At 38.8% G+C, this 27413-nt stretch overlaps 1 protein-coding gene across 10 annotated transcripts in view; it reads left to right on the top strand.

The window, feature by feature from the left end:
* Positions 1–27413, top strand: part of ENOX1 (ecto-NOX disulfide-thiol exchanger 1) — a 585101-nt gene that overhangs the window by 354147 nt on the left and 203541 nt on the right. For 7 of the 10 annotated variants that reach the window (XM_025364772.1, XM_025364776.1, XM_025364770.1 and 4 more), the window contains 2 exons: positions 23306–23449; positions 24233–24370. In XM_025364772.1, the coding sequence (XP_025220557.1) occupies positions 23380–23449; positions 24233–24370 (208 nt within the window). In that variant the 5' untranslated portion in view covers positions 23306–23379. Of the gene's footprint in view, positions 1–638; positions 691–23305; positions 23450–24232; positions 24371–27413 lie in introns of all 10 variants that reach the window. The other 3 variants (XM_025364779.1, XM_025364780.1, XM_025364775.1) reach the window with 2 other exon arrangements.

Raw genomic sequence — 27413 nt, 5'->3', positions numbered from 1 at the left:
TAGTGTTGTCAATGCCTGAAACACATTTTAAGGTGTTTTATTATCCCTTCTCACCAATTTTTTCCTCTATTTAACCTTGGAGAAAATCTAAAATCACCTTTAAAGTTAATTGTTTTTTCTTCCGTGCTATTCCTATGAACCTGTGTTTTAATGCATTTACCCATGTATCTGTATACCTGCTTTATACTGACCTATTTATCCAGGCCTCCCTTCTTTGGAGTGAGTTTCTTGTTCACCTAGAATTTAAAATGGTGCTGCACACAGTGGAAGTTGCTAAGTATTCACTGAATGAATGGGAATGAAATTGGTCTGCTATAAACCCTACCCATTGGCACTAAGTCCAGTCTTTGGCGAATTGCTTGACTAATCTAGTTCACCTTCTATATCTGCTTTACTTCTAATATGTGAAGATCAGTCTTATCCTGTATCTTTGGCCCCAGGTCACAAACCTAGTAAGTTGTCATTCTAAACCTGGCACCAACTCTTTGGAATTCTGGTAGTCATTATGGGCCATTTCCATAGTTGCACTAAGTTCTCAAGGTCAAATGATTGAATCCCAATAAAGTTACCACAAGCTCAGATTTTCGAGAAAGGAAAGTGGAAGCATGTAACCTAGTGTCATATTATATTGGTTCCAGGACTGGGTCTTACTGGCTTGTTCTGTGAATGTCTGATGCTAGCTCTGGGTTGGTGAGTAAATCCCCCCATCACCACCTCAGCCTGAAATTCCATGTGTATTTTGTTTATTCTACCCTTCCCAATGTGCGGATTATTTTGCTTGCAGGGGAGGACTCACAAAATGAGAGTTGGACAGTTCTGTCATCTTTGCTGTTTATTGTTAATGGCCTTCCCCAAAAGTGTTGCAATTTTTCCTTGTTCTTCCTCTGAAGATATTTTAAAATATGTTCTATAAACATCCCATTGGTATGTTTTTCAAAATGTTCACTCCTAGTCCTGTATTTAGGCATCTTCAGCGTTCTTCTAGGAATTATTCCCACACACTGGTGTTTGACTTTACTCTTGTGTCCTTGGTACCATTTATTACTTGTCATTTTAGAATCAGAATTCATCAGAGAAGTCATTTTGTAAGCCATAGTGATTCCTATAGTGGCACCTCCTTTTCTTTCGCTAGGATTATGACTATCTAATTATAGAATCAAAATTTTATTTTTCTAAATCTCTCTTACACTTATTAGCCCTGTTACCTGTGTATTTATATCATACTCATATTTTCTCTGAACCTTAAAAAAATGTTTTCTGTAAGTCAGTGATGTGGATCTGATTAGAATTAATGTTCTCTATCCTCACTATTATGAACTCTAAGCTGCATAGTAACTTTCTTCCAAAAGTCCTGTCATCTTCATATTGTTATTGACTTTTTTTGCAGCTGGTCAATAGCAAGGCTGTTATATAGCTCTTCTCTGCCATGAAAGGTTGTAAACAGACTCCTGCCATTCCTATCCTGGTTTAATTAAAGCATTGTAAATCTGCTCTCCATGACTTTATTTAAAGCTCTCTTAAAATAGATAATATTTTATGTATTGTTTTTGATCTCTTGGTTAATGAATTCTGAGATTACTTTCTATGTTGTAAAAAAATGTGCTTTATTTTCTTTCTACTGAAATGATCTATTTTATGCTTTCTTTGAGCAGTAAAACCTAGTTTTAGTATTTCATGAGTTGGTGAGTAAATGTATGTTTATATTGTCAAGACTTTCCTAATCTTTTCAGTCTTTTATAAAGAAGCTCACTTTAGTTTTCTAGTTGATAAACCAGCATCTTTATGTAGGAAAACATTGTACTTTGGAAGCATGAATTTAAATCCCTTGACATTTTTCTCAAAGCAACTTTTTAGAGAATAAAACTCCCGTTGTCATTATATACATACGGAGACCAATATAATCTGAATAACTTGACTTAAATGTAAAACAGTAAAGAGGCAGCTATGTCCTTTCAGCAGCCTCCAACACTCCTGATTTCACACATTTGAGTTTACCATTTCCTGCCTGAGCTGCCTGCACACTTTCCCTCTCTCTCTTCCCACATAGGTTTTTTTTTTTTTTTTTTTTAATCTTTTGAGACTCAGCCCATATTATTCTCTGTTCATGGTGCTTTCCTGATACCCCAGATGAAAATAACACCTTTCTTCTGCCTCAACCACACACTTCTACAATAAATGTTTTTCTTTAATATTATTTGTTTCAACATCTAGTTATTGACCTCTAAGGTATTATGGAGACACATTTTTTTATGAATGGAAATAAAGCCTGATTAGCAGGCAGAAGTTTATTTCTGAACCATTATATTTATAAAAGCACAAGTGACAAAAGCTTTCAAAATACCAACAGCATGTAAGTATTTTGTGTTTTTAAAATCGAAATGAAATATGTAGGTTGTGTGAGTACTGTGGTTTATTTTTTGAAGCATATGAATCATAATTATCACTATCCATTTCAAAAGACCCAGGCACCATTGTGTAAAGGACAGTATTAAACAGAATCTGAAGCTTGGTGCAGTGGTCAGTAACTGGGCAGAGAGGACAGGTGCCAATAGGATATCCTAGTACGTACCAGCTTCTCATGGCCTCCACTTTCTCAGCTCTTGGTGGCATTGTCAGTTGGAACGGAGAAGGGGAGGATATAATGTACAATCACACTGCTGAATAGAATGAGTCCAGATGGTCAACCATGTTCTGGCCAACAGACCACACTACCCCTTAATGCTTCCGAGTGGTGAGGTGAGCTCCCAGCATGGAGTGCTCCATAGGAGTCCTGCGTTTTCAGTTGCTCCAGGTCGTAGGTTTCATGGCTGGAATGGCATACTCCGTTGTATGGCCCATCAGGTTCCAGTTTTAGAATGACCATAAGGAAAACAAATGGCGTTTCCTGGTAAGATCTCATCATCAGTGACCAGACAAATTCCTATGACAAGTCCATCTTCTGCGTGCAGGGTATTATGCTAAGAGGTTTGTAATCTCGCCTTGCCTCTTGTGTACAAATATCTGGGAAATTAATGGAAGAGAAAACACAAAGATATACAAAAACACACACACACACACACACTAAGAAGACATGTTAAAAGGACACATAGAACAGTGGTTGTCAAAATACATTTGTTCAGTGATTTGATGGTGGATACAAGCTTAATAATTTTTGCTGTATCTGTACCATCAAAACATTTATTTACTTATTCATTTTTATGCAGTTCAATAAAGTACTCATTTTAACCTCATCCTAAACAATGATGTCTGGTTTTCTTTTAATATTTTTTCCCCTGACGCGTATTAGGTTGAACTATATGAAACTGCCAATATTTGACCATTTTTTAAATCCACAGAAACATCGATTTCACATGACTCAAAGCAAATATAGCTATTAAAAATTAAAATAATGGTGTTGGTTCCCACATTAAATCCTCTGACATACCACCCTTGGGGAACTCTGGAGTTTAGAGAAGCAAGTGGTTGTAGAGAATCGATCTTACACGGTGTCTTGGAGGAGGCGGGCCTTTAAGTGAGCCTAAAAAGAGAGAAGCATAGAGAAGAGAAGGAACAGCCACACCCACAGTGGAGCAGCTGTGAGCACTGGCGTGTAGGAGGCAGCGTGCAACACCAGGCAGAAAGGAAGGCCGAAGGACTAGAGGGAGAGCGACTAGCTCCTTTGATGTCTCAACCCTTGCTTTTATTTGAAAACCATGTTTTCAAAAAAAGCATATGAGCACAGTTTTAAGGCCTCTCTCAAATCTCCTAAGAATTATTCTCTTAGTGTTTCAAATACCTCGAGCAGGATCAGGTACTTCTGCTAGAGAGCACATGGTTGTCACCAGGGTGACCATGTTGGCAAGAGCTCTGTAAGGTAAGTAAAGGAGGCATGAATCTGAACTGCATGAAGACAGCTGCTTAGGCTATCAAATCCCAGGGAAGGCCCTACTGCCAATGTTAGCAACTGACTGAATTGAGGCTCCCTCCAGTGCATTCTAGAGGTTCCCTTGGCCACTCCTGTGGACATCTTTATATCTTGCTGGCCCATCTCTACTGTGCAAAGACTCCAGCCTCAGGCCTGTGCCCTTACCAGGTGCAAGTAATGGGTTATCACCCAGCACATTCCTCTGCGCTTGCTATAAAAATATATTAAAGGTCAGTTTCCCAGGATCAGTTTCCATGGTTGCCATGCCCCTGGAAGGCCCTGACTTAGCCCTGTCTGAGGTGCATTCCAGCAGGGAATGTTGAAGCATCTGGCAAATTGGCCATGGAACAACATGAACCATAGTTTTTGGAATAAAAAAGGAACAAATGTGTTGAAAAACCTCAGAGTGCATCACGTCATAGAAATGTGTGTCCTTATTACATTTAGAGCTAAATATAATTTAAGAAATTATGGCTAGGATTTATTATTTTCTTATATTTAAAGAGAATAAACATATATGTGTATTTTTTTTTAAGACTTAATTCTTTTAGAGCACTTTTAGGTTCACAGCAATTTTGAGCAGAAGGTACAGAAATTTCCCATGTATCTGCTATGGTTTGAGTTTGTCCGCACCAACACTCATGTTTAAACTTGATCCCCAGTGTGGCAGTGTTGGGAGGTGGGCCTAATAGGAGCTGTTTGGGTCATGGGGTCAGATCGCTCATGAATGGCTTGGTGTTGTTCTTGAAGTAGTGAGTGAGTTCTCGCTCAAGGAAGACTGAATTAGTTCACCGAGGAATGTTCTCATGAGAGTGAGTTGTTATAAATAGGATGCCCCTGAGGTTTTGCCTCTTCACACATGTTCACTTCCCCCTCGATCTTCTCTGCCATGTTATGATGCAGCATGAAACGGCCTTACCAGAAGCCAAGCAGATGTTGGCACCATGCCTTTTGTACAGCCTGCAGAACCATGGGCTAAATCTTTATCAATTACTCGGCCTCGGGTATTCTGTTATAGCAACACTAAACAGACTAAGACATAGCATGTCTCCCCCATAGTAGATCCCCCCCAGACTTCAGACATGCATGGTCTCCCCCATAGTAACATCCCCCTCAGAGCTGTTACTATTGATAAGCCTATGTTAACAGCAGAGTTCACAGAGTAGACGTGTTTTATTGACAATTGCTGTTTGGTGAATAGGGTTAACGATTTGTGTCTAGCAAAAAGAATAAGGCAGGGCTGCTCCCTTAAGATAATAGTGTCTGAATCCCCCTTATAAATAAATAAATAAACGAAAAAACTTAAAGGGAGAAAGTAGAAACCAACAATAATAACCACAAAAGTAATCCATAAATGAATCTCAGGGCTGAAACGGAGTTGAAACTGTACACAGATCTTTAAAATGTCAAAGTAATTTTCTTTCTTTCTATTTTTATTTATTTATTCATTTTTTGAGACAGTCTCACTCTGTTGCCCAGGTTGGAGTGCAGTGGCACGATCTCAGCTCACTGCAACCTCTGCCTCCCAGGCTCAAGCAGTTCTCATGCCTCAGCCTCCCAAGTAGCTGGGATTACAGACATGCACCACCACACCTGGCTAATTTTTTTTGTATTTTTAGTAGAGATGGGGTTTCACCATGTTGGCCAGGCTGGTCTCGAACTCCTGGTCTCAAATTGATCCACCTGCCTTGGGCTCCCACAGTGCTGGGATTACAGGTGTGAGCCACTGCACCCTGCCTGATTTTATTTCTTATGAGTCCAGGGAAACCATAACTTCTGGCAATTACTATATTTCATTGTCCTTAAAAATACAGTGAATTTTATTTGAATATTTATTTGTTTGCATTTGAAAATGCAGTTTTTATTATTATGGGGTGTGGTAAGGCCAACAGATCAGGAGATGAAAAGATAGTTTGTTACTCACAGTTTGCAAGAGAAGGGCGCATGACATGCCACACAATGAGGAGCCACACAGGGAGGCGCCAGGCTCAGTCAGAAGGGAGAGGAAGTGAGAGCACCTCTATTGTGATTTCTGCAAAAGAGGAGACAAGGCAAGGTGGAATAAACAGGCACAGGATGGGTTAGTTTGAATAATTTAAGCTCTGGGGTATAAGGGCTCTGTCTATTACGTGATACTTGGCTCTGGGGTGATTAGGCCAGAGGAATGAATGGTGGTTGAGAATCTGAGAGCCAGTGAAGGAGGTGGTCGAGGGTCTGGGCTCTGGATTGGTTGGTTTGCCTTTGACATGTGTGCTCCCAGGTGAGGTGTTTGCTCTCTTGGATTGGCTAGCCCCGGGAGGGGTGATCCCGCCAATGTCAGCAAGAACCCATATGTCAGAATATCAGGAATATAGAAAATCAAACAGTAATGATTAATGCAGCATGTTTCTACATATTTATGTGTGTGTGTATATATACACCCACTCACTCATAATATTTAATCAATAAATTTGTGTATGTGGGAGGGAAGGGTATGTGTCTACTAAGTACTAGGCACTGTTTTGGCTGATGGCAATTTACCAAAAAAAACATTTTTAAAAGGTTAAAAATAATCCCTCATGAATTACTAATTTATCAAAGAAATAACTATGTAATATAACCTCAGATGCCAAGAAATCCTAGAGAGAAAGAAAATAAGGTTAGTAGAAAGACAGAAGGTAACTGCAGTTGCATTTTAGGTAGAAGTCAGGGATGACATTTTGTCAGAGAAGGGCCCAGGTGAGGGAACAGGGTGGTTGCACAATTATCTGGAGGAACCACAAGTGCAAAGTCACTAAGAGAAGATCACACTTGCTAGGCTCAAGGAAGAGTAAAAATACCTGTGTTGTGGGTGCTCCAAGAGAAGCAGAAGCTTTAGGAAATGATGTTGCCAAGGTGACCAGGGGCCAGAAACTGAAGGACTTTGGAAACCACCCAAGAAGGATGGGAAACTGTGTCTGTTTCTGCGAAGCTGAAACCCTAAGCCCTATGAAGACAAGAGTTAAGCTTTAAAATCAAAATGCAAATGAAGTAGCCATCAGCCCACTCTATTTCCTTATTTTCTACACTATTAGATTTTTTTTATGTTCATTTGAAATGGCTTAGTTTGCAAATAGGGAAGCTTAATATCTTTCTCCCCAAAGATCTACATTTAGAAGTTATTTTTACAGTTTAAAACAAATGAAAACTTCTCCACACAATGCAAAAGGACAGCTTCAGGTCATGACTGAAAATGACTTTCTGTACCATTGAGTTGCCTTGGCATCTGTGTGGTATTTAAATAAAACGAAATGCAATTTTTTTAACTGCTACACTTTTGTAAATCTAAGAGATGAAAAAGGAGCTATGAACAATCAACAATTTGTTTTTATTTTCTATTAAATTGTAGTGTTTTTTGTACTTGGTATCGTTTACCGAATATAAAGTAAAATTCACTCACACTCCACTTACTGTAAGAGTGCCTACAAAGAAAACCTCATTTCAAATCTAATTGTGGACATTGTGCCTTCATTAAAAATTCATAGGGTTTGTGAATGTGTCACATAAGTATGAGTCTCCATTATTTCCTCAGCTCTTTTCCCACTGCCAGTTCTGATCAGAATTTTAAAACACCCATATCAAGAAAGGTGTTCTCTGAAGAACAAAAAAAAAAAAAAAAGAGGGAATAAAGAAAAGAAATTATGAATGTAAATAGAAAGACCTTGTGACCAAACATGCTGCAGTTTTCCAGTTTCGCTTCAGTATATGTAGGTCAATGGACAGGGGCAAAACAACCTTCCCTAACCTCTACATCTTGGTATTGCTATTTAACTGTTCCTCTCAGCAAATTTCAGTGTGTTATTCAGTAGCAGCTGATCAGTTGTTTGTTTTGTTGTAGATAATGGGAGGACACTAAAGAGTAGACTGCTAGAGTTAGCTTCTTTTCCATCCTAATTCTCACACTTCTTCATCCACATCAGCAAGACCTCAGTAACATACAAAATGCATATTTTGTGCATGTTGCTCACACAGTGGACAAGACAATCAATGCTACACAGTTAAATCGTTTGGGTAGGCTCTATATTGAGATCCTATTGTTTATACTTTATATGCATTCACTGGTTTGCGTCAAGAATATGCAAAGTCAAGAAAACTAGTGGATAGCATAAAATAAGAACATATAACTGTAACACAACTGTGATTACATGGCATGAAGGAAATACACCTTTCTGGACTTCATATATAAGTGCACAGTAATTGTATTATGTTTAGTATATTTCGGAAATTACCTTTTCTCCTCATATAATCTTATTTTTGCAGTTTAGCTCAGCAAGGAGCTTCCAAATCCAGAAACAATTTCAGCTCAATACAATTGGAAGGATAGGACTATAACCTCCATTTTATTTTGCATCACATTTTTAATATTAACTCATGTTTTCTCTTTTCCTTGCTGCCCTTCCTAACATGGCCCGCTCGCCTCTTTGGTTCCCAAGCATGTGCTCCAACAGCAGATTACATATCCAAAAGATCCCTGCCATTGCTGGTCATTACTCTGAATTTCACATTACACAAATCTTTCCCCATTTGATCTACTGGACCAGAGGAATTTACAAACCAAAACCATGATGCTTGTGCCGAACCCCGGTCACATACAGGCTCAAACTACCTAGTTTATTATTCTGCTGTCATGTGTATCAACAGTGAATCAAAGCAAAATACTGGTAGAAAAAAAAATGTAGACCAGAATATGTACTTTTCAGGTGGGAATAGTGGCTGGGAAGTTGTGCTCATGAAGCTGTCCTTAATGGAGTTTTTGCTGCAGCTGTCGTAGTCAAAAGCATTTCTTTCAGAGGGCCTATCTAAAAGGATCTAGATTTTAAGTCTCAAAATATATGACAGTTTTGCTAGTAATGTTTTATTCCTTTCAGCTCCTCCAAAAGGCATTATACGTTAGCCTCTCCAATGACTCGTGAGATGAGGATTGAAAGCATCAAGTGGAAAAGCTCAGGAAACTGGCCCACAGGGTACTTGTGACGGGAGCTCTCCTCTGGTATGCAAATTGTGCTGCCAAACTGCTGTGCACGTTTCTTAGGAGAGTCAGAGAAAGCGACTTGCCCAGATCAGTTCTCAGGGTTTCAGTTTATCGCTACTGGGAAGGAAAAAATAGCTGCCACAATAGGTGATGATTCTAAGCAGCACGCGGGGGGACTTTGATTTGAGTGTCCCACGTGATAACTGACATTTATCCTCACTCTCTCAGCACCTCCAGAATGTCAGTGATCCCTTGGGATAGGAGTTAGAAGCTGGGTTTTCTGGTTTATTCAGCTTGTGGCTTTACCCACCTCTATAGTACTCACCCCTATCCTCCCCCTCACAACTGACCCTAGTTTCTATAGCTCCTCTTCCCAATGACAGATAGAAAGGAGAACTGCATTCCAGGCCCCTTCTTTGTAGCTAGCTTCCAACATGATGAGATAGCTTGTGTTAGAGAGAGTGTATTTGGTACAAGTAAGAGAAGTAGAACAGAAAAAGGTTCTGGCAGAAAGGGGGTGAGGTAAGAAAAAGTAGTAGTAACCCGACTCCACCTCCCAGCCTTTCTATACATAATGCTGGGACCAGCCTTTCTACCTTGCCATCCACCTCACTCACTGGTGCATTCTTTCAGGCAGTACAGTTGTGGTGAGGCTGTGGGTGATTTAGAGATTGCAAATAGAAGCTGTTGACACGGGGAGAATGGACCTGGACAATCCTTGATAATGATGATGTTTATACCTTCTTTATCCCAAGCTCTCAGCTCAAACCACCAATTTACCCTCAATATATATGTATATATATATTTGGACAGAGTGAAGCCCAATTTGGGTTACAGATCAACCCTAGGTAGACGCTTTATATGTTTGTTCTCTCTCTCTTTCTCTAAATACACAATTATTATTCTGACTTATTTAAGAAAAATGTGCCTCTCAATAAAGCATGGGTCTTGAGTTGTCTTTCAGCAGTGATTTCTGCTGGTTTGCCCAGATTCTTTCACTTGCCTACTTCTAGAACTGAAGTCGAGGGTTTGAGAAGGCCGACTGGGATAAGGGCCCTGTAAAGGTACAATAAATCTTCAGGTCCTGATTGCCGTGGGAACCTCAGACCAGGGCTTGACCTTGCCATAGCAGGCTGTCTCCTGGTGCATTGTTGATGTTGGCACTTCCCCTCAAGCAACTCACTACTCCTGGCTCATTTTTCTGGTTTCAGCCAACTTTTTTGTTTTCTTTCTTTTTTAGAAGCAGATGTCTTAGCAGAGTTGCCTTTACCAAGCCTAGCAGAAAGCCTAGTAATACACAAATAAGTGATTTTATATAGAATCTCGTTGTTGTTTTCTTGTAAGAGACATGCTCCTAAGAGCATCTAATTTGCCATGCTGTAGCAAGTGCATATCTGCCGGTGCTTTTTAGTTTGTTTAGCTACCTAACTGTATTATTGCAAACTTTTTGAAGACAGGGTCTATGTCTTGCTCACTATCATGTTTTTGGTGTCAAGCACAGTGCTACATACAGTCAACATCTTATAAAGATCTGTTGCATAACTGCATCTGCCCCCAGGGATGGAACTAACCTTTACCCTAGACTTCTTTCTCTCTTTAGAGACAATTAAACCCAGAGGAACCTTCTAGTCTGACTTTTTGTTGGAGAAAGTTGGAGTTCCCCAAATCTATAAAAACAGAGGTCCAGGCTAGGACACATTGAGTCCTGGACTCTGCCATTCATTGGCTTTCTGACCTTGGGTAAAAATCCGAAGGAGTAGCCTTCTGGACCTTAGTTTATTTTCTTTTGTAAAAAGTTGGAATAACATCTATCTCGTAGGTGGTTGTGAGTCTTTTTCATGAGATTGAGGATGTGAGCTGCTTGCCACAGTGGCTGCTATATAGTGAGCTATTTTCCCAGCGGTTGCCTCTGATAAGTGTGGTTGGCTGGCAGATAAGGAGTAAGGGAATGGCACTCCCCTTTTACTTTATAGACTTTAGCTTTGTTTGAACTCATTACATATATCAGCAATAGTACTTTTAAAATAAAAAATTCTCCACCTCTCTAGTGTATATTGATATTTATTCTCAGAGTGAAGAGAAATGTGTCATTGCATTTCTGTGCAAATTTTACCCCTAGAGAAAAGGATGGTGAATTAGCCAGTAGTTAAGAATGGTAGCAAGAGCTTGGGGAATGTGTTTGAATGAAGGTGGTGACCCCTGTTAAAGTAAGGGTTTGATCATACAGTGAGAAGTCTGGACATGATGGTGTATTTTGTTTTATGTTGATTATGTGTCTCACTGTTACGTCTACTTTATTTTTATCTTATTAGCAAAATTCTGTGTGTAGTAGACACGTGTCAAGTTGATAACTTGGACAGGTATACAAAAATATGTCTACTTCAGTGTGCAAGTAATAAAATCATCATCCTAATTGCCGTTAATAGTCAAGGCCTGGTGAATATTTGGAGTTGACAGCCACTGCAGTTCTCAAATGCCCTCGCTTCACACACTGCACTGTTTAACCACCACTAGGTGCTGGTTATTTTCTTAAGTTGTTATTTTTCAATAAACATTATCTCGTCATAAGCCATAAAATTGAGAATTGCTCAAGAGTAAAGAGATCAGAGGGCTTGAAAAGCAGAAGATCTTTTTCATTAACACTAGAAATGAAAAAAAAGTAATAATGCTGGTGGGAATTCTTTTAAAATATTTGTTTAGGTTGGGTTTAAGCCATCTAGCTGTGAAAATAATAAACCATGGTAGCAATAGCAATATACTGCAATTCCCACAAAGCACATTCAGCATGATTTCCTTTTTATAAATAATAAAACCATAAATACATACGATGACTCTAAGCTAACATGAAATTGCATTTGGTACCATGAGCCAGATGTTTTTCTCTCTCATCTATATTCTTTAAGGTCAATTTTTGTTCATGCCTCCTTCTTCTTTTCCACAATTATTTATGTAATCCATGAATAAATAATGGAATGGCATTCGATCCTGATCTGAGTTTGGCAGATTTGAGAGGACATACAGCTTTATCTTACACAGGAGGCAGGAAGGAGACGGTACCTCAGAACACAGCCATTTAAAACCTTTCTAGGCAGCAGCAGATTTACTTATTCCATATGAGATCAAACAGAACAAGTGCGTTCACATCTGATGTGTAGTGTAAGTTTGTTTATAGGAATTTTGGAGAGGATTTTTTGTAATCATTTTGCTTTTGAAATTATTTGCTTACAAGTTATTTCTTTCATTTAAAACCAGCTCTGATTTCTCCATAATGGTACAGACTCAGTAATTTCTGCAAAGTGAGATAGCCCAGTTACAAATGGTTTTCAACTATAATGACTTTTATGTGAATACTGAATTTGATAATTAGAATTGTCATAATAGGCAATTTATAGACATTTAGTTAAATATTTGTTTTAGATAGTGTGCTTTTCATTGCATGTTGACACAAAATATTTTCAGGTCTCCATCATTATTGTAGACTCTATGCCTCTAGTGCCTAGTTGAGAACACAGCCCTAGTTAGAAAAATAGACTAGTTGCTCAGAGGCAGATGGATCCTTCCGTCTGGAAAACTATAGTAGAAAAAGAGACTGTTTGAGGAACTTAGTCCTCCAAATGTCATCTCCTTGTAAGGAAGGATTTTTATGTGGCACTCTTGAGAGGCAATTATCTCCTCCTATTGAAAAGGAGAATATGTTAATGGGGGACAATAGGGGTGGAGGACTTTTTTATACAAATCTGTGACCAAGACAGACAGAAGCTAAAGGCCTTGGGTCTGTAGGAGCAGTGTTTTGTAGTGCCCTTCAACTTGGCCTTCAGTGCTGGAGCCTTTCCATCAGCATTTATTCTCCCATCTCTTTTGTTGAGGTAGGAGGCTCCATGGAGGTTATCTGGGTTATGGGGGCCTGCCGAGATCACTAGGTGTAGCCAATTCCTGCTTTTAACGGTGCCTGACGTCCAAAAGCAGCTAGACCATAAAGACCTTTTACCAAGAAATAACCAGGATTCAGCTTCTGAATCATGTATGTCCCTGGAGGTTGGAACGACCTTTCTGTGCCCCCTAATCTGCCTTTAGCCTCAGGAGCCTGAATACCTTTTGGATACTCAGGCCTTTTTCTCTTCTGAGCACCTTCATTTAAATCTTGCTGGATACAACCAGCAGCACTAAAGGTTTGACCCATTTCCTCAGAATGCTCGCTACTGAACTAGAACTTTACAACTGGATGTCCTGCTGTGCAGGCATTTGCATCAGGCTCCTGTGCCCCCATAGCCCTCCCCTAACTACCCCATCATGCCTTCTGGGTTACCCCCAACAATATAGCCATACCATTTATGAGGCCCTGAGGAGCAAAAAGGACCGTCACAGGGGACTCAAGGCTCCACTGTTCTTGCTCACTGGTTACAGAACATGGGCAAGGGCTGTGGGTGGTCATTCAGAGAAAGATAAAGCAATGTCTCTGGCCCAGGACAATCCATGCAAGGTGGGTGTGTTCTGCTAAAGCTCCCTGTCCCAGGGCGATCAGGACTGCAGGGCTAATGCTTTATTCATCATGCTGCAGTGGCATCATTAAGAGCACATTTGTTTAAAGAGTAACTAACATGTTATTTGTGACCCTACTAGAAGAAATGCTAAACAGGATGAGCAACTGGCTCAGGCTGGTCTTGGTCTGATCTGGGTTTTATTGCAGGTAGATTTCCATAAATTAAAGGGCTCTAACCAGGGCATTTTGGAAAATAGATAACTAATTTGCCGGTTTGCCACCACTTAAGGGTCAGTTATTTATCCACTACAATTAAAATATTCCACTTTGTAGCTTAATATGTTTTCCACGGTTGGGTCAAGGTGTAAAATGAGTACATAATGAAAAAACTGAGCACAAAACAGCACAAATTATAGAATTATATATTGTCTGATTTCCTTTACGTAAGAAGACAATAATGTTTACAGAAATTGCTTTCTGTGTGTCAGTGCAGCTGAACAGACCAACATTGCCTTTCTGTACTGTGTATGCATACAAAATTATTCTTTGATTTGTGGCCATGTGTATGGTTTATAGAATTCACCTCTCTTGATGGCTGCATCTTTGAAGCCTGACATCCCCCTGAAGTCTTGTCCCGGAGGCATTATCCCTTCCTCAGGATGACTCTTTCCTGTCTGCCTTGCTCTGTCTCAGGAGTCCATAGCTTTGCCATATTAGTTGAGGCTTTTATTTAGTTACAACATTCTGTTTACATTGTCTACTCTTTAGAACTTTTAGAATGTGAATGTGAAGAGAACAAACACAGAAAAAAGTTGACCGGGGGAGACAAGAATTATCTGATATGCCGTTACTTTCATAAATTTGTCTGTGGTAGGTAAGATGGTAGTTAAGCCTCAGTATCCCTATTCCAGGGATAGAAGAGTCACTTTCCAAGGCCACATATCACTGCAGAAGTAGGATTTGAGGACAGAATTTAGATTTAGATCTTTTGTTCTTCAGATAGGTGCTCAGGAGGGAGAACGGTGAACTCTTAGGACTATTTGGCACAGTGAGCTGCCACACCCATCACTAGCTGAGGCTGGACAGTTGCCCATCAGAAACATTTTGGAAACATGTTTATCTGGGAGAAGTAGGAATTGATAAACTCAGATTTTACCTGATTCTTCAAACCTTGATGCATTACTCTATGAACCTGTATGTGTTTGCCCTGAATCCCAGGGGCTTAGAAAAGCTTTGCATAAAGTGGGACTCTTCTAGCTTTAATAGATCCAGGCTTATGTTTACTGATGATATTGCTTTCTTTAATAATTTACTCGCCAGCAAAGTCTAGCAGTGATCACGTTTTTTTTTATGGTCGGTGTATTTTGGAAAGTAGAAAATAATAACATATGACAGTAGGTTGTGTATGTGGTTGATTGATATCCATGAATGAGGGGAAGGAGTTGAGCCATTACGTATTTCATAAACTGTCTTCAAGTCTAATGTTGCCCTTTTCAGAAACTCTCTAGAAGTCTAAATGTGAAAGGTCCTATGTTTTAAAACCTGCCTATACAAAGACTTTAAAATTACATGCAGTAGTCTCCCTTCCCCACAGGGGATATGTGGCAAGACCTCCAGTGGCTTCCGGAAACCTCCGACGGTACCAGTCCTTGTCTACATATTACCATAGTAGCATCAAGGCCTGTTTTCTTTTCTTTTCTGTTTTTAATGGAAAGAGGGTACTTTATACGTAAGGTCTCAAGATTTATTTTGTTATTTGTTCAATTTAGAAATATAAAGCATATTTTTCTCCAAAAGCAAAGTTTTCCTGAGAAAAATAATTTTACTTGTCATTTCTCTATGCTTACATATGTAATGCCAAGTGATATTTTTCTTTGTGCCAAAAGAAAATTGTTCTTATCTGCTGTCCTGCCCATGCTAGTTGAGTTGCCTCTTTGGCAAATTTGGTCATTTTGTTTGATTGCATGATTTTACAGGGGAGACTTCAGGTCATCGTTCTTTCTGTCTCTTTCTCTCAATATGGAGTTCTTCAAAGATAGACATGCCGTGGGTAAAACCTTACCCATTTAGTAACCATGTCCTCTCTAAGACGGAAAGATGATGATTTGTAGTTTAAAATTGGCTGCCATACAAAGTAGAAAAGTGGAGGATGTAATCACAAACCAATAATGGAATTTCATGTTTGAGAAATGGTTGGGTCTGCTTTTCATCCTCTGTGGTGCGTGCCAAATGGAAACTTTTCCTTCCTTCCAACAATTTCACTTCTTTCGTACTGTACATATATGCCTTTGTTACACTAATGTACTGCTTAATGGGTCTGGAGATGCAGTTATTTATAGATTTCAGCTCATTCAAAGAGCAGCTGTAAGAAGTCTCACAAAAGGTGAACATCACTGTAACCTGCTTATGACCCTGCATTGGTTGCCAGGGAGGTGTGGAATCTTAAAGCTTAGAGGGTGACTTGTTAAGTGCATCTAAAGCTTATCTTGAAAGATCTGACAGATTTTTTTTTTAAATTGTCATTCTTTGACACTTTGAATTCATCTTTGTTCTAGTATACAAGAAAAATCCCTCCACCCTCATTGTGTTCTTTAGCTTTAAACTTCCAAGCTTTGGGACTGAACTCGGGAACTGAGATTTGTTTTTCTTGGTTCCTTTATTATTTCCTTCTTTTCCTTTTTTTTCTTCATTTTTACTTTCCTCTCTTCTTTTCTCCTTGCATGAATTAATTTGAGATTACATGTAAAATATTTATATTTTATATAAAATGTAAAATATGTTTTATAAATTTATAACTAATATATATTATATATAACATATATATAAGTTATATAACTTTATATATATATATATGTATATTTAACACCTACCACATTTCAGGTAGTTTGCTTGCTAGCTGCAGGGTATGCACAGATGACTAGTTTCCTTGATCATCCTAAGCTTATAGTTTATTAGGGAGATAGAGATAAACTAATTAGAATATGAGTGAAAGTGCTGGGCTAGAGCAAGGTACAGAGTGCTATGAGAGCATGTGGGAAAGAGTATATATCTCCTTTATCTTTCTACTTTAACAGAAAACTGGAAAAAGAATAAGAATGGCATCTCTCTTTAGGTGCAATGTAGTGTGATGTATATAAAACTGTGACATTTCAGGAAAAAGTTCAGTGATTTTATAAACACAGATGGTCCCTGATTTAGGATGGTTCTACTTATGCTTTTGGGACATAATTCCATTGGGATGTAACTCCAAGTCAAAAAGTTCCTTACAACCTGTGATGGGGTTATGGTTTCTACTGAATGCACAGCTCATTCTCACCATCATAAAGTTGAAAAATTGTAAGTCAAACTATCATCATCTAAGGACTGTCTGTTGTGTTGCCAGCATTAAATACATTTTCATCTTACTATTTTTTCAACTTAATGGGTTTATCAGAATGTAACCTCATCATAAATTGAGGAGCATCTGTATATGAATAGTTAGATACTAAAGAAGACCTTTTGATTTCATGGGTTTGATATTAAGTGCTGTCGGGTTCACCCCTATCTGAATTGATCTTTGCCCAACTCCATCTTCTGCCCATACTGTTTCCAAGAAATGGCTTTTCTCGCCATCCCTGAGAAAGAGCTTTTTAATGTTATTTGATATAATATTCCTACTTTACAGTCATCTCATCAGAAATTCCCCATGATATGCCTAATCTAAATCTATTCCTCAAAACCTCAATCCTATTATTTCCCATTAATCAGTTGACATTGATCATTAACAGATAACCACCATCCTCTGTATTTAACAGATTTGAGACTTTATCATGCGTTATCATGTAGGATGTTATAAAAATCCCCATTATTAGCTACCTTTCCATTCTTTTCTTGAAACTCCCCTCTAAGTGTTCCCCAATCCCCCAAAATTTACTCCTGTCTAAGAATCTGTAGACTTAGCTGACATTTCTGAGGAGGGACTGAGGAGAGATTTACACTGTATGCTTCCCAGTGAAACCACCTGAAATTGTTCATAAGTCATTGATCTTCTCTGTAGTTGTCTTTTTTTTCATGGATGGACACCAAACATCCCTTCTTTCTTTCCCCTCAAAACATTCAGCTTTTGTGTTTTCTTTTACCACACTTTACAGAGCAATTCCTACTCTGTCCCTAAACTTGCAGATTCCACTCACCTCCCTTAACAATAAAATGAAACACCAGTAGTTAACAGGACCCATTCTCCTTAGAAGCCAGATTAGTAACCCGCTGCAATAATCAGAGAATGTCCTTTGGACTCCTTTTGTATTTGAAAAGATGATAGTGAGAATTTTACAAAATTGATTGAAGATATTAAGATTTTCAGTTGTTCCTCAGTGGGAAGATTGATCTGCAGTTACATAGTTTACCATTACAGGAAGCAGAAGTATCTCCCTTACTAGTCATAGACAGTTGCTTAAAAAATCGAAGAGTTAATACATAAGCATACCTATTTCACAGTTTTCTATATTGTTTTAAGCCGTGGAACATTTCCATAACCTCAAGAGAGGATGGTACTTACTATGTGAAGATTGAAGTTAGGTATTTGCTTAGTGATGGAAGAGGAGAGTGAACTTTGGATGGAAATATCTTTCTTTTTACTATAAATAGATACCATGATAATGCTAATGGAGAGTTCTTATAAAATAAGGAAGTTGCAGATCCTGTATGAAATAAGCTTCCTTTGGTATCTTTTTTTTTTTTTTTTTTCTTTTTCTTTTTGAGTTGGAGTCTCGCTCTGTTGCCTAGGTTATAGTACAGTGACTCGATCTTGGCTCACTGCAACCTTTGCCTCCCAGGTTCAAGCCATTCTCCTGCCTCAGCCGCCCAGGTAGCTGGGACTACAGGCACATGTCACCACACCCGGCTAATTTTTGTATTTTTAGTAGAGACGGGGTTTTACCATGTTGCCCAGATTGGTCTCAAATCCTGGCCTCAAGTGATCCACCCACCTCGGCCTCCCAAAGTGCTGGGATTACAGGCATGAGCCACCGTGCCTGGCCTGGTATCAACTCTTCACAAGACATTAACAAATCTGATTTATTTTTGCTATAATTATTTTGTTATTGAAGTAGGTATAAACCTAAGGACTTAGATCAAACAAAATCATGCTTTTTATCTTTTTTAAGACAGGGCCTCACTCTGTTGCCCAGGCTAGAGTGCAGTGGCACAATCTCAGCTCACTGCAACCTCTACACCCCCCACTCCCCAGCTCAAGCAATCCTCCCACCCCAGCCTCCTGAGCAGCTGGGATGACAGGAGGGCACTACCATGCTTTACCAATTTTTTAAGGTTATTGTAGAGATGAAATCGCCCTATGTTGCCCAGCCTGGTCTCAAACTCCTGGGTTCAACCAGTCCTCCCACTTTGGGAGACCATATCTGAGCTCCCATCTGGGATTATAGATATGAGCTCATATCTGGGATTATAGATATGAGCCACCACACCCAGTCTATTTCTTTTTTTTAATAAGAAGGATTTTCAATACCTAACTGATCTCTACCCTCCTTTAATAGGAATCTGTGTTTTGTGGACAATTACAGGTAGGCTTTATTCTTCATGACGTGTGTATCCTTGCTACCTATAGAAATTGGAGAGGGTTAGAATAAGTTCTATTATTAATAGTGGGAGTAGCCTGTGCCCCCCTTTTTTTTTTGAGATGGAGTCTCACTCTGTCATCCAGGCTGGGGTGCAGTGGCGCGATCTTGGCTCACTGCAACCTCTGCCTCTCGAGTTCAAGCGATTCTCCTGCCTCAGCCTCCTGAGTAACTGGGACTACAGGCGCCCGCCACCACACCCAGCTAGGTTTTGTATTTTTAATGGAGACGGGGTTTCACTATATTGACCAGGCTGGTCTCAAACTCCTGATCTTGTGATCCTCTCGCCTCGGCCTCCCAAACCTGTGCCATTTTTTAAGCCAAATAGTATTTTCATAGACTTGATAAGTTTCAAAAACTATTTGCCCCATTATCGAGCCCAATGAAATACTGAGCATAAATATATTTTGTTGAACAGTTACGAAATTGGTATGAGATTTTGTACTTGAATATATCTTAACAGGAAACAGGTTAGATATCGGTTAAGGCCAAACAAAGCTGTACTTTTATCCTTGGCAGTTCGTATATCAGATTGTTTTGTGGTGCTCATACTTCATTAAAAGCTATAAGTAGAAACTGCCAGTTTCATAAATGGTCATGAATCACTTGAAAGTTTTTGTAGTTACAGAGGCAGAAAAATCCTAGAGAGAAAATATTTATACATCATTTAAGTTGCATCATATTACTTATTTTTATTTTGTTTTTATTTTTATTTTTTTTGAGACAGAGTCTTGCTGTTGCCCAGGCTAGAGTGCAGTGGTGCAATCTCAGCTCGCTGCAACCTCTGCCTCCTGGGTTCAAGCGATTCTCCTGCCTCAGCCTCCCAGGTAGCTGGGATTACAGGCACGCACCACCATGCCCAGCTAATTTTTGTATTTTTAGTAGAGACAGCGTTTCACCATGTTGGCCAGGCCGGTCTCGAACACCTGACCTCAGGTGATCTGCCCGCCTCACCCTTCCAAAGTTCTGGGATTACAGGCTTGAGCCACTGTGCCTGGCCTTAAATTACATTATATTATTTTATGTGTTTAGTTTTTTAGAGATGGAGTCTCACTCTGGCACCTAGGCTGGAGTGCAGTGGCGTGATCTCGGTTCACTACAATCTCTGTGTCCCGGGTTCAAGCAATTCTCCTGTTGTAGCCTCCTGAGTAGCTGGGACTACAGGCATGCGCCACCACACAGCTAATTTTTGTATTTTTAGTAGAGATGGTGTTTCACTGTTGTGGTCAGGCTGGTCTCAAATTCCTGACCTCAGATGATCCACCTGCCTCGGCCTCCCGAAGTGCTGGGATTACAGGCGTGAGTCACCACGCCCAGCCTACGTCATGTAATTTTATAAAGGAATGGTGGAAAATGAAATATTGTGCTCCAACTGAGGTGTGGCACGGAAAACTAGGGCAACACTTACTTTTAGAAATATCAAGTGTTATTCACTGTTTTAGAATTAATTACATAATTATCTACCAGAACACAAAGATCCCAGGGTACCTTAATGGAAACACTACATTTCCAAATAAAATAATAATAATTATCACCTACTGTATTCAGAGTGCTTTATTAGCTATAATTTTTTAACTCCCCACATCTCTGTGTGTAAATAAACATCGCTAAGGAGATTAATCTTTTCTATACTTTAGAAATAGTAAAACTAAGGCAGAGAAATTGATGTGAATGATGAATTAGGCATTATGGCCTTGAATCATTTAAAGAGGCAGGTATTCAATGGGAACAATAGATGCTAACAAAGTACAAAAATCATTCTTGCAACTATTCATAAATTACTAGTTGGTAATTAATTAAAAGTATTACCTTTCTTCCGAAATGAGTGACCGAATCAATTTAAATTTTGTGAACAATGTCACGGCAGCCTGGAGACTATTGGAAATTCCTAAGATGTGACAGAGCTTGCTTTAGAATCACCATCCCAGGCACATGGTAGCTACACGAAGTTGTATGTCATTAAAACCATTGGATTGGGAGACTGAAGAGATGTAATACATTGAATGTCACAACAGTTTGATTGGGGGATAAATCTAGGTTTATACATCACATCTTGCCAACAGAACAATGCTTTGTTTTCAGTGGAACAGTAGCAGTTTGTTACTGTTTTCAGTGAAACACTTGCAGTCTGTTAAGATGGCCATGAAAGTGTTAGGTAGAAACTATGGGTCTCCGGGACACTTGATGCCCCTTTATACGACTGTAATCACTAAGGTGAAAACTCCCATTGGAACAGACTGTTATGGAGTCAAGGAAAACTAAAACCATCCCTAAAACAGTATAGCAAAAAGTCAAGGTGAAATGTGGTGGGTCAGGCACAAGTCATGAGCCTACAAAGTAGAGGGATGTTCTCTGATACAGTGTTCCAGAACTGCAGTCATTAGAGAGAAAAAAAATGTGTGATTAATGCCCATTTGGGAAGAATCTGAGGCAGAAGGAGGCTAGCCAGCTAAACTTCATTTGGGGAGATAAGTAAGACAAATAGTGACCTTGCAAAGATCCGAAACAGCTCTGCTACAGGGCCATTTGAACACAAGAATGAACACATTCTAGCCTGACTCTGCCAAGCTACTCTGAAATGGTTCGAAGTGGAGAGAGAAAAGTGCTTTGAGATTTCATCGTAGAAAGATCGTTGGTGAATGGACCAGACATTTAGGTTAGCTCTGCATTTCTTATGCTATTGAATTTATTTTCTATGGTGAGAATCTCTTTGTCTGATGGCACTCATAGCCTAAGGTAATCGATGCACAATACACATGCAGGGTCTGAGTTCATTTGGATAGTATAGTGGGAAGGAATAAAATATTTCTTCTCAGTACAATTTGCTCCCAAAGTTAGAATCATTCACTGTTGGATGATGATGATGATTCGTCTTCCTGATAGACAACTGGAAAAAGATTCCACACTATCTTCCATACCCCTGTAGTTGAGGGATAGGGATTTGTTGAGACCATAAAAACTATTTGCTCATTATTCACCTATCCTTGAGAATTGAACCCTTAGCTTCCATTTGAATTAAACTTCTGCTCAACTGATCAGAAGTTCTTTTGGACAGTACAGTACTCAAGGAATTACTGATTCTTACACCTAAGAATGAAACAAAAAGACATGCCATTAAAGGTTCAAACTTCACATTAGAGATGCCATAAAAGGTTCAAACTTCAGACCATAAGATCTAATTATAAAATCGTTAACAGGAACATAGTTTAGAAAAACTTCTAAATTTATACTAAAATAAAAATAAATATTTAGACTTAGTTGTTATATCTAATCTACATAAGATCAAACTTGTCACATCACCAGTTTTGAACTGGTGAAAGTACACTTAAAATATATGTGAAAGCTCTATGTTTTTGCATTTCTAAGGGTGGAGAGAAGGCATAGCATTTTATAAATTGTGTGAGATTGAGAAGAACTTTGTAACTTTAATGTTTAATTGTTACTTATATTTATTAGATAAGTATGTTCATATATTTATACATATTTATATATAATATAGTCTTTTATATATTATATATTATAAATTATATATAATATATTATACATAAATATATAATCTATAAATATAGAATATATTTTATTATATATAATATATATTTTTTATATATATGTGTGTGTATATATATATAAGCTGGGCAATTCTAAGGAAAATTCAAACCAAAAAACTTGTGGCCAGTTAAATCATCTTTGCAATGAGCTGAAAAAAAACAAATGCTCTTCCTTTGCCTCCCTAGCGCCCTCTAGATCTTCCTTTGTGGACAGCATGCCATTCTCCTCTTTTGCCTTTCCGGACTATTGTAATTTAGGTACCCTCCTTTTCCAGCTGCATGGTGAATGGGTTCTTGCTTTTTTCTTCCTCCTCCCAACTTTTGATCCTCTCTGAATACATTTCACAGACGACCATCTTGCAAAATAACAGCATCAATTAATTTTTTAACTTAAAAAAAATCTTCTTTAGCCCTGATTCTGCCCTCTCCATTGATGTCTAGCGTGTGTGGAAGAGGCTGTGCAGAGACTGATAAGCCCCCATTTGTGAAGGTGCTTCAGTTCGCAAGGCCTTTGAGGCACTCACAAATGGCGCTGTTTATTCAGCCAGCCCCGGCTCCTGGTGATTCCATGAGTTGGCCCACACATCTCACAGGGCTCTAATAACTGAGCCACAAGACAGCCGCTGAGCCGTGGGAAGCAGCCTTTCTTCTGTGCCCGAGACTGGAAATCGGTCTTTGTTTTTGATTTTGAATAGATAACAGTTTGCTCCTTGACGTTTTATCTCAGTTAACTATTAAGGTTTCTCACCACACTTCTGTCCCGTTTTGCAGAATCTGATGACCTCCGAGGGGACCCTGCACTCAGCCATCAAAGTGCTCCTGCCCCGCTGGACGCTCATAATTCAATGGTAGATGCAGGTGGAGGTGAGAACATCACCCAGCTTCCCCAGGAGCTTCCTCAGATGATGGCTGCAGGTAAATGCCAGTGGCCAGCACAGGACACAAACAAGGCTTTTTTGAGTTCTTAGTGGAAAACTTGCCCCACCTTGAAAAATATGCATTGAACCAGGAGCCTGGACCCTTGAAGAAATCAGTCTGTAGAACTAGTAACAATGAAAGAGCACTAAGTCAAATTGGACACATTTTTCTGTTTTGTTTTGGGTTTTCTTAAGCTTTGTGCTACTTGTTTTCAAAGTTTATTTATTTAGAAATCCTTCAGAAAAGTCACTTTAGGTAGACACCTGCATTTTCTTAATGTAATAATGTAAAAGTTTGTAAAGGAGGGAATAGGTTAGGAGGTAACACTTAATAAATTCAGTCAGGACCAGTTCTCCTGCTTGACAACGATTTTCTTATTAGATAGAAGGCCTGCCTGCTCAAGAATTACACCTAGAAACAGTAAGCCAATTAACTTGTTTTACCAAGAGAGTATTACTGCTTTGCCTCTCAGCCTTGTGACTTAACTAATGTTGTTTCACTGGGAGAAAGAAACAATTCTTCAATTTTTTTCCAGGGGTATCTCCTTAATAGCATGCTGTGTATAATATAAACTACATGTCATTAAGTTTTCTCCCAGAAAGTATTTGGAAACACTTTATGTTTATGTCTGGAGAAAACATTGCTGTAGATTATAGTTTTTTATTTTTGTGTAGTTTGGGAATGTGCTAAATGAAGCCTCCCATCTCTAGAAATGTGATTTTCTTTAAAACAAACACCCTTGCCTATGAACTCTAAATCATGGTTTGTTTTTCCCCACAGCAGCTGATGGTTTGGGGAGTATAGCAATAGACACGACCCAGCTCAACATGTCCGTGACAGATCCCACAGCCTGGGCTACAGCCATGAATAACCTGGGCATGGTTCCCGTGGGGTTGCCTGGACAGCAGCTCGTGTCTGGTAAGCTTTCTCCTGGTTTCAGAGATGCTTGCAGCAGTACCGAAGGGTGTAGGTGACAGGTGCCTGGTAATCTCTGCACTGCGAGTGTTGGACATGGTCTTTTATTTATGACTGGGGCATGTTTGGCAAGTTGTACTTGAGATTCTTTTCCTCATCACCTTTCTCTTGTACCTAATAGCTGTTCTCAGAAAAAACATGCTAACTATTATTGCTATACACAGTCTTGCAACATCAATTGCATTTCTTAAAATTGGTAAATAGAATGGCTAATATTTGTTTTCCAATTTGCAAAACTCATTCACCTACATTATCCCATTTGATTGCACTGTCTTCCCTTTATGATAGGTAGATATTTCTTGTTGTTATTGCTCTTGTTAATTTTTCCATTTTACAAATAGAGAAACAGAAGAGCAGAGTTTAGGTGCCTTTTCCACATTGAAGTGGCAGAGCTATAAACTCAGCTCAGGTGACACTAAATTCCCTGTTTTCTGTCCACCACGTGGTGGAATCATAATACAATGCATGCATTCAGTAGAGAAAATGTTTAGAAATATCACAAAGTCAAAAGTCATCTAAAAGATTTAATCATTGAATTTAACAGGTGTTTGCTGAGGATTTTACATATGCCCCGTAAAAAGTGCTTTGAGAAATAGAATAAATATATATGTATATAAGTGTCTTTAAGAGCCTTTCTCTCTAAATTGAAAAAACAAAACACTAACACCTGTAAAACAATGATAAAAATGATGTGTAGAGTCAGGTGTGTTAAGTAGTGGTGCAGACTGGTAATGTAGTAATCAGATCAGTCACTGGGGCTTTGAGAAAAGATGTTATCAGGAAGGTGGGGCTTGCGCTAAGTCTGGAGAAATGAGTAGGATTTATATATGCACTCACTCATTCATTCATTCAACAAATATTCATTGAACCGCTGTCCTGGTGCAAGGGCTCCCGCAGTAAACAAGACAGGTATGGTCTGCCCTCTCAGAATTTATAGTGGGGAGGTGATGACCAGGCATTATGCAGTAGTCATTGTTATAATGGCAGAAGAAAACTTCACTCTTGGCCATCAAGGTAGGTGAGGGTAGATGGTGTTCATTAAGTAGAAACCAATCGCTTTTGGAATGTTGCTAAATTTTACTCCCACATACCTGTGTACTTTATGCTGAGTTGACCAAGGATTTGTTTTTTGTTGTTTCTTTTTGGTCAATAGTGGCCATAAATGAAAAATTGCAAATTAATTATAGTAATATATATGTGTGTGTGTATGTGTATATGTGTATACATACATACACACATATATATATGGTTTCTTTTTTAATATAACAAGAAAGAACATGAAAATGGATAAGAGACTAGGGAAAGTAGGAGACAAAGGAAATACAAAGGCTGAGTTTTAAAACATTACATTTAGGATATGTATTAAATTCTTCAAAATGCTATCAAATTCATACAATTGAAGATTAGTCTGCTCTAGGGAGGTGGGTATACATAAATGACATTTTCTATGGCTTGAACGTGTGTTTATCCCAGGCCCCTTTTCCCTAAAGCTTACCTAGACAGATACTTTCTTCTAATAACTTGAGAGTAAAGATTTCTATTTTTCCACCCAAGTTTCCCCAGTTGCCTAATTGAAATATTCAGAAAGCAGAAGTTACTTACTCTTGTCTCACCTCCTACTTCTCTCAGAAAATGTTGTACAACTTCTAGAGTAAGCCAAAACCTTCCTAATTCATTATTTTTTTCTTGTGATTTTGAGTCTTCTGACGTTTTCACCGTGACCAATTTACGATTTTCCCAGCAACTTGCCATGAAAAGAATTACAGCCCTACTCGTTATAGAAGATTTACCGTATCTGCCCCGAATTACTTTTTCTATCTCCTGTGTTAGCCAAATTGCTTAAACTGTTTTTGAGCCTTTCAGGGTCTTTCTGGGCTTTCCTTCATCATTTACACAGCCTGATAATTTAACTGCACTTTGCTTTGTTCTCAGGGCCACCAGCCAACTATTTTAACATCTTACCTAAACAATTTTTTTTTTTTTTTTTTTTTTGAGACGGAGTCTGGCTCTGTCGCCTAGGCTGGAGTGCAGTGGCCAGATCTCAGCTCACTGCAAGCTCCGCCTCCCGGGTTTACGCCATTCTCCTGCCTTAGCCTCCCGAGTAGCTGGGACTACAGGCGCCCGCCACCTCGCCTGGCTAGTTTTTTGTATTTTTTAGTAGAGACGGGGTTTCACTGTGTTTGCCAGGATGGTCTCGATCTCCTGACCTCGTGATCCGCCCGTCTCGGCCTCCCAAAGTGCTGGGATTACAGGCTTGAGCCACCGCACCCGGCCATCCTAAACTATTTTTCCATTGTATTCTTTTATATTAAAATTTTTAAAATAATTCATCAAATCTCCAGATTACTTAACCATTCTACTATTTACATTTAGGCTGTTTTCATTTTTTCACTGTTAACTAGCCAAGTTTCCTTAAAGAACTTAGTCTCCTTGAGCATGCAGAAACATCTTACCTTTTCTATAAAATGGTGATCACATCTATTTCATGGAACTGCTGAGATTTAAATGGGATAATTTATATAACCTCCATCTGGTAAGCATACATTAAATAGTCTTCTTACTCCTTTGTTCTTATTTCTTCCTTTCTCCTTTTTGCTTTTTTTAAAGCAAGTAACATTTTGCTTTAAAACATTGCAGTAGACATTTTTATGGATGGGGCTTTTTAGCTGTTAGAATTATTTCCATTGCATAGGCTCCTACATGTGGAACTAGTAGGTCAAAAGAAATGAGCATTTTCAAGTTTCTTGCTAAGTACTCGTCGATTAATTCCCAAAATATACATATGGACTTAATATTTACTAATTTGATATGCAAAAATGGCATCCTATTATTTTATCTTAAATTATTCTATAACTACCCTTGTTTATTTCCTTATTCTCCTTCATTTTCTATTCATATTTTCTCTTTTGCAAATAATTATTCTCTGATAAATGGATACTTGGTAATTTTGTTGTTGTTGTTGTTGTTTATATTTGGGCATTTGTTA

The sequence above is a fragment of the Theropithecus gelada genome, chromosome 17 (assembly GCF_003255815.1).
Source record: "Theropithecus gelada isolate Dixy chromosome 17, Tgel_1.0, whole genome shotgun sequence".
In the NCBI taxonomy this organism is placed as follows: Eukaryota; Metazoa; Chordata; class Mammalia; order Primates; family Cercopithecidae; genus Theropithecus; species Theropithecus gelada.
Note: the sequence above shows the minus strand (reverse complement) of the source record. Positions and strands in the feature narration are given on the sequence as shown.